Source organism: Oncorhynchus kisutch, linkage group LG16, assembly GCF_002021735.2.
Source record: "Oncorhynchus kisutch isolate 150728-3 linkage group LG16, Okis_V2, whole genome shotgun sequence".
In the NCBI taxonomy this organism is placed as follows: domain Eukaryota; kingdom Metazoa; phylum Chordata; class Actinopteri; order Salmoniformes; family Salmonidae; genus Oncorhynchus; species Oncorhynchus kisutch.
Genome location: NC_034189.2, coordinates 29427993 through 29435252, shown reverse-complemented (window position 1 = coordinate 29435252; position 7260 = coordinate 29427993). Strand labels below are relative to the sequence as shown.

The 7260-nt window shown below is 44.0% G+C and overlaps 1 protein-coding gene across 1 annotated transcript; it reads left to right on the top strand.

The window, feature by feature from the left end:
• The first annotated feature begins 2360 nt into the window (after positions 1-2360).
• Positions 2361-6589, top strand: LOC109906762 (zinc finger protein 16-like). The gene is made up of 3 exons (XM_020504623.2): positions 2361-3195; positions 3359-3562; positions 3947-6589. The coding sequence occupies exons 1-3, from the start codon at positions 2460-2462 to the stop codon at positions 4651-4653; spliced, it is 1647 nt and encodes a 548-aa protein (XP_020360212.1). The 5' UTR covers positions 2361-2459; the 3' UTR covers positions 4654-6589.
• Positions 6590-7260: the final 671 nt, after the last annotated feature.

Genomic DNA, 7260 nt, shown 5'->3' with positions numbered 1-7260 from the left:
CAAGGATTCAATTTTGAAATGTAATGTTTAATAAAAGTCTTATTGCATTTCTGTTGTATTTGCACAAACAAATTGCACTCTACAGGAAAAAAAGTTTGATTGTGTGTCCAAAACAAACAGGGTGCAGTCTACTCACTAGAGTTCCTAGAATACAAAACAGGTGAGCTTGACCTGAAAGCTAGGTCATAGCAAGTGTTGCTGGACTTTTACTATGGCTAAATAGGTTGCATGGCCACCTGGACAATATACGGTACAAATATAGCACGGTAGTATGAAAACCTTACTACCTGCCTCAGCTAAAGTGCGGTGAGAATATATGGTCTCTACTAACCAAATATGATTTGTTTTTTGAGGAGGACTGTGTAGAAAATATCCAGCAACACTTTGTTCTCCGACCTTCCATAGCCCCCAATTTGAATACACTGTAATACACTGTGCATGGGATACATATTGGCTCTTAGAAAGAAAACTATTCTACCTGTCTCATCTAAAGTGGGGCAGGAAATACACAGTGGGTTCTCTACTAATCAAATAAGATTATTTTTTTTAGGGGGATCATGTTCACCCTTATACTCAATGAATCTGATATACATGTTCTTAAATAACATTAATGCAAAATACAACATCTCATGTTATTGTGAATTAATTCATTGACGTTCTCTCCAAATACGACCGCTTTAGTGAACCAACACATATTGGGACCACAACTACCTCCATCTACCTGAGCTTTGAAATTCCCACAATGATGAGAAAATTCATAATTCAGAACAATGTCCACAACCTTTTCATGTAATGCCAAATACTGTAGCACAACATATTTCTGTAGTCAGTGAAGCATGACCTCCAGTTCCTTCTCATACTGCTTTAAGGAGTTCATTACTTTAACACTCAATGTTATACTATTGCGACCGCATACTCTATTTTTCATGTTTATAGATATGGCCATACAATGTTTTTTTTAAATTCACAAGTATAATTACATTCTCAAAATGCCACCACTTGTGTGCTATTCCAGGTACCTTAGGTAGAACATCTATCCTCTCAGAACATTCTGGAACTGTTGGCAAACAGTTCCAAGATCAAGGTGCACATCTTATCCCTGAACCAATCTCTAGTGCTTATTTGATCAAAATCCTCAGTTAATGAAGACAAGTTTCCCCTGAGTTGGCTTGGGAATGTCTTTATGTTTTGAGGAATCACATGCATTGCATTTGACAGTGGTGCAAGAAGGGATGACTTCTTTCAGACCCAAGTGGAGAACCTCTACACACTACTTTTCCTGTCATATGTAACTAGACAAAATGTGGCTTTGTGCAGCCATTTGTTGATTCATTCTAAACTATTTCCTTTACACTACTGTAATGAAGTTGTTCCTGAACCATGGATTGTGAAAATGTCCCTGAATTCAATGCTTCAAACTGTGAAATGGCCTTTTTGAAGAGAGGAGACTGTTTCACTTGGTCAGCTCTAAATATTCACTTATAGCATTCAGAAACATTCAAATGGGTAACTAAAGCGTAACACTGTTTGACCGCAATAAAAGGCCACTAACACTCTGTATTATTCAGAGCCCCATGACACCATATACAGATTCTACAAACCCTACTGAGTACTCCCCCATCCAACTTTTATATCGGCACAAATAATACATGTTTCTCTATAAGGCAAATACACTGAGTATACAAAACATTAAGAACACCTGCTCTTTCCATGTCATAGACTGACCAGGTGAATCCAGGTGAAAGTTATAATCCCTTATATATGTCACTTGTTAAATCCACTTCAGTCAGTGTAGATGATGAGGAGGAGACAGATTAAAGAAGGACATTTAAGCCTTGAGACAATTGAGACATGGATTGTGTATGTGTGCCATTCAGAGGATGAATGGGCAAGGCAAAAGATCAACATCGGCCAGCATCTCAGTGGAATGCTTTCAACACCTTGTAGAGTCCATGCCCCCAACGAATTGAGGCTGTTCTGAAGGCAATATGTGTTTTAAGCTGTATGACCACATTAAAAGACAAGTAACACTCCATATTATTCAGAGCCCAATGAAATCACACCAGACATAGATTCCACAGACCCTACTGAGTACTCCCGACCACTTTTACATCGGAACAAATAATCGTTTTCCCTCTATAAGACAGTTTATGTCATGCATATATGGGGGCATTTATTTGACCTTGTGCTAAACCACAAATTTAATACAAATGTCCCTTAAATATGAACAAATATGAATCATTGTTAATGGTTTAGACAAATATTTTTCATACATTATGAATAAATAAATACAGGTTAATGGCACTTTTCTACTATTACGTGGGGTACTTATACTTTGAACGTTCACCCGAAATTGCATGACCCGGAAGTTATTTTTTAAGTGTTGCTGACGAGACTCTCCTTCTAACCAACCACAGTAGCTAGTCTGTTAGCTAGCTAACTTTAAAGCCTCCAAAGACATGAGCCGCAAAAGAAACCACAGTTTCACCGAAACAAGCCTTTCTCCCGACCCCCAAAACACATTCATGGACACGCCGGGGCCTACGGCGAGAGCCGAAGATGATTTCTTGGAATTCGAACCCGACGAGGAGCTACTCTGCTCGGTGAGCGACATCACCGAACACCTTGGAAGAAACATAACAGTGGTGCTCGAAACAGCATTGTCCGAAATCAGGAAAATTGTCAGCGTCAGGATACGGGTTCTGAAAATTGAGCTGCGGGAGAAAACAGACGAAATTGAAGTCCTTAAAGCAAGGCTGGAGATACAAAGAGACGGTAGGGACCCGTACCCCAGCGGAATGACCACCGAGGCATCATCTGTATTCCGAAAATCAGACTTCCATTCGGGCAGCAAGCACAGCAACGACCCCAAGAAAGCCAAACCAGCCATGCCTGGCGTAAAGAAAGAAAACATCAATGCAATTTGCGATTATCTGATGAAAGATAAGAATTCACGGGGGGCTGAAGCGGACAGCGACCCGAGCAATCCTCCGTCTGGTAGTGACAGGGACAGCCGCCACGAACCCCAGCCGCACTCCCTCAACCTGTGGCCGGACACCATCCCTGACGCGGGGTCTGGGGATGAGGAGTCGGACTCGAACACGGATGACCTATTCGGCATACTACCATCGGGAAGCAAACGGATCTACGACTATGAATGGATGACGGGTGTGGAGTACACGTCGGATTTGAAAGGTAAACTCACCAATCACTGTTATGTGCATTGGCCATGGAGTAGGATATACATTGGGAATTGATATGCTCGATGCTGTCCAGTCTTGCACCATTGCATGTGTCTATGTAAACTTTTCTGTAAATGGGCATCATAAAAGCCTAAATATGCGTTTGTTTTATGCAGGTATGAGGGAGCCTAAATGTGAGACAATACCAGATGAAGACGAAGAAGAGAAAGACGAGGGTGATGAGTCAAACGAAAGGGATGGTGGATTGGAGCATCCCTCAACACCTTTCTCCCATGACGCCCACACCCCTGACTTTCCCCTGGCCCCCCAGGCCTCTTCAGGAGGGGAGGGGGACGGTTCTGTGGATCGACTAGAACCAGGTGAGGGGAGAGGGAGAAGACCTTTACGCTTTCATTTCATGTCGTCATTAATTTGTGAACTATCAAAAATAAAGTTGCACACTCCATGTGTAATCTCCCAGCAATTTAATGGGTATTTACCAACGTTTCGGTGTCACTTTGCCTTCTTCAGGGTCATTAATTTGTGACATTGAGGTTCTTCATCTTTGCACATTGATTTTTTTGTTGTTGCTTTTGCTCCATTTATTTAGCAAAATTACAGGTAAAAAAAAAGTTTTGCAGTGTGTTGACAACCTTCTGACCAATCCTTATTGCTGCTGCTTTGGCTGCATGCTTCAATTCCATGCTTAGGAACTCTGGTGGACTGAGTGCAATAACTGTAATCATTAATGTGTCGGTTCACAGGCCAGCAGTTTCCCTCCCACACATACCTCTGCCCGCTGTGTGGAACCTTCTGCCCCGACTCCTTGTTCCTGGAGGAACACATCAAACTGATACACGGCAACACCACCGGCACCCACAGCGCCCTGCAGTCCACCTCCACCACACTCCTCACCCTGGGGGAGGGTAGCAGTAACTCAAAGCGGGGGTTGGGGGTGCTGGAAGGTGGGAGCATGGGGGCTGGGTCTGGGGGGATGAGCCTAGCAAGAGGAGGAGGCGGGGGAGGTACGAGGGAGAAGAAAGTGGAAGGGGGCTACGAGTGTGGCGACTGTGGCCGCCATTTCAACTACTTGGGCAACCTACGGCAGCATCAGCGCATCCATACAGGGGAAAAGCCCTTCATATGCCCCGAGTGTGGGGAGAGGTTCCGGCACGCTGCCAGATTGAAGAGTCACCGGCTGGGGCACAATGGCGGGCAGAGCCCCTTCCCTTGCCCCCAGTGTGGGAAAGGCTTCCCAGTGCTCTCCGGCTTAAAGAGGCACCAGCGGGTGCATACAGGGGAGAGCCCCTACGCGTGCCAGCAGTGTGGGCGGCGCTTCAAGGAGCTTGGTAACCTGTATACCCACCAGAGGATCCATAGTGGTGCCACACCCTATTGCTGCCAGCAATGTGGGAGGAGCTTCCGTCACCTGGGCACCTACAAGAGCCACCGCTGCACACCAATACAGTGACAGTGACACTTGTTACCTTGGACCTAGGCTGGCCTACTGCTAAGTCTAGCCTAGCCATCGCAGGAGCCTATTGATTGATATGCTGTTGAGGAGACTGAGGCAGGAACATTGTCTGTCTAAAGACAAGCACCATACAGACTCAAAAGGGAGGGTGCCACGATGGGAAAGGTCAAAGTGCATCATGATAAAGAGATGAAAGCATGACCCTGTTCCAATACTTCAGAAACACATCCCTCCTTCCCACTTCTGTGAAATAATCCATGACTTATTCAACATTATAAACTAGGTGTTTTGAGCCCTGAATGCTGATTTGGCAGACAACCTTGGTATTTCAGACCGTATACTGCTCTAATTACGGTGGTAACAATAATAGCAATAAGGCATTATTGCTTAATGATAGTATAGGTGAAAGCAATATGTTTTTCGCCAACCCCGAGTGGCACAGCGGTCTAAGGCACTGCATCTCAGTGCTAGAGGCGTCACTACAGACCCTGGTTCGATTCCAGGCTGTACCACACCTGGCCGTGATTGGGAGTCCCATAGGGCGGCGCACAATTGGCCCAGCGTCGTTCGGGTTATGGATTTGCCGGGGTAGGCCGTCAATGTAAATAAGAATTTGTTCTTAACTGACTTTCCTAGTTAAAGGTTAAATAAATAAAAAACCAGTCAGATCAGGGATTATTTCTAGGAAGGAAGGATGCAGTTTAGTTGTATTCAAATAGGACCCATGTTGGCATATCATGTTGGGAAGAGGTCTCACACTACTAAGAGAAGTGTGACTTTGCTGCCACCTTGTGGACTTCTTATTACTGCACAAATTAAGTTTCACAGTGGCACTGCTGACTGTTTTAACCTCACTTACCTACCAGCGACTATTCTGCCCAGAGCAGATGAGTTGGCATTTTATCTTCTTTTTTTTATAATGACGTAACCTATATTACTGACACTATATTCTTTACACCTTTTTGGTGTGTCCACCTGCATGATGATGACAACATCATCATGTGAGACATTTTTTGTTCAGTTCCTTGCTACCTCTCTGGCATGTAGAACAAGGAATCAAGTCAGCTCTATGGCATTTCTATCTGCAATGTTTGACAACTGAACGCAGTCCTGATATCTGTAGCCCTTTCAAATGAACCCCTCTCGACTAGTTATCTACACGGTTCAGGAAAACATTCAGTTCAAGGTGAATTATATGGGGAAAAAATGACCCCTCGTCTCAATTCACCCCAATTGTGTAGCTGGAAAATATCCCCAATATCGTATGAGACTGTTGAACACATAACAAAAGAAGCACCAACTTGTCAAAAAAATATCTGGTAAACAATTCGTATTAAAACGGTAAATGTGAAAAGCTAATAATTGACCATCTGCATCCTATGTGGTGCTTTGTTGTGTGAGTGTACTTTCAACAATGCTAATACTCCCCCCCCCCCCCCATTGACGAAGACTTCCTGATGTGGACTTGGACTAAGATAAGGAGAGGGACGGGATGTAAGGACTGGCATACTTGGAATAGAACATGTTTAAATGGTGTACATTTTGAAGGAACAGTCAGTGCCCAGAGAGCCTTGGTGACTCACTTGAGATGGTAGATTTGTGTGCGTTTGTGTACTTCTTTTGTATAACCAGCGGGCACTGCATTTCTGTGTCTGTGCAGCTGTGTCTTCATCCTGCCCACTGCAGAGGGACAATCAAATAGGAGGTAAACATTACGACACTCCATCACTGATCACGACAAGCCCTTTATATACACACCCACACAGTGGCTCCCACTAAAGACATCAGAATTGTTGGAAAGCCGCAGAGAGCGAGACAGAGCAGGAGATCGCTAGTAACATTTTAGCCCAGTAGGCCTACATGCCAGAGACACTTCCGTCCAAACATGAAGGGCAATACATTTGCAACATAAACAGATTCATTCAAAACAGGCCGCTGACTGGAAATGTGGTCCTTTATTCTTTGCTATCCCTGATGATATCTAAAGTTAACAGACTCGGGCAGGAAGTATACTGAACAAAAGTATAAATGCAATCATTTCAAAGATTTTACTGTGTTTACAGTAAGGAAATCAGTCAAATGAAAAAAATTCATTAGGCCCTGATCTATGGATTTCATGACTGGGAATGCAGATATGTGTCTGATGGTCACAGATACCTTTTTAAAAAGTAGGGGTGTGGATCAGAAAACCAGTCAGTGTCTGGTTTAATCATCATTTGTCTCATGCAGCACAACAAATCTCCTTCTAACAGAGTTGATCAGGCTGTTGATTGTGGCCTGTGGAATGTTGTCCCACTCCTCTTCGATGGCTGTCGTACACGTCGATCCAGAGCATCACAAACATGCTCAATGGGTGGTGACACATTTGGTGAGTATGCAGGCCATGGAAGAGCTGGGACATTTTCAGCATTTCCAGGAATTGTGTCCAGATCCTTGTGACACGGGGCCGTGCATTATCATGCTGAAACATGAGGTGATGGTGGAGGATGAATGAAACGACAACGGGCCTCAGGATCTCTTCTCACGGTATCTCTGCATTAAAATGGCCGTCGATAAAATGAAATTGTGTTTGTTGGCTGTAGAGTATGCCTGCCGATACCATAA

What these genes read in the sequence shown, in the direction of transcription:
- LOC109906762 (XM_020504623.2), top strand. Translation starts at nt 2,460, where the DNA reads ATGAGCCGCAAAAGAAACCACAGTTTCACCGAAACAAGCCTTTCTCCC. An exon ending in GTACACGTCGGATTTGAAAG is followed by an intron (nt 3,196 to 3,358) that starts GTAAACTCACCA and finishes TGTTTTATGCAG; the next exon opens with GTATGAGGGAGCCTAAATGT. An exon ending in TGTGGATCGACTAGAACCAG is followed by an intron (nt 3,563 to 3,946) that starts GTGAGGGGAGAG and finishes GTCGGTTCACAG; the next exon opens with GCCAGCAGTTTCCCTCCCAC.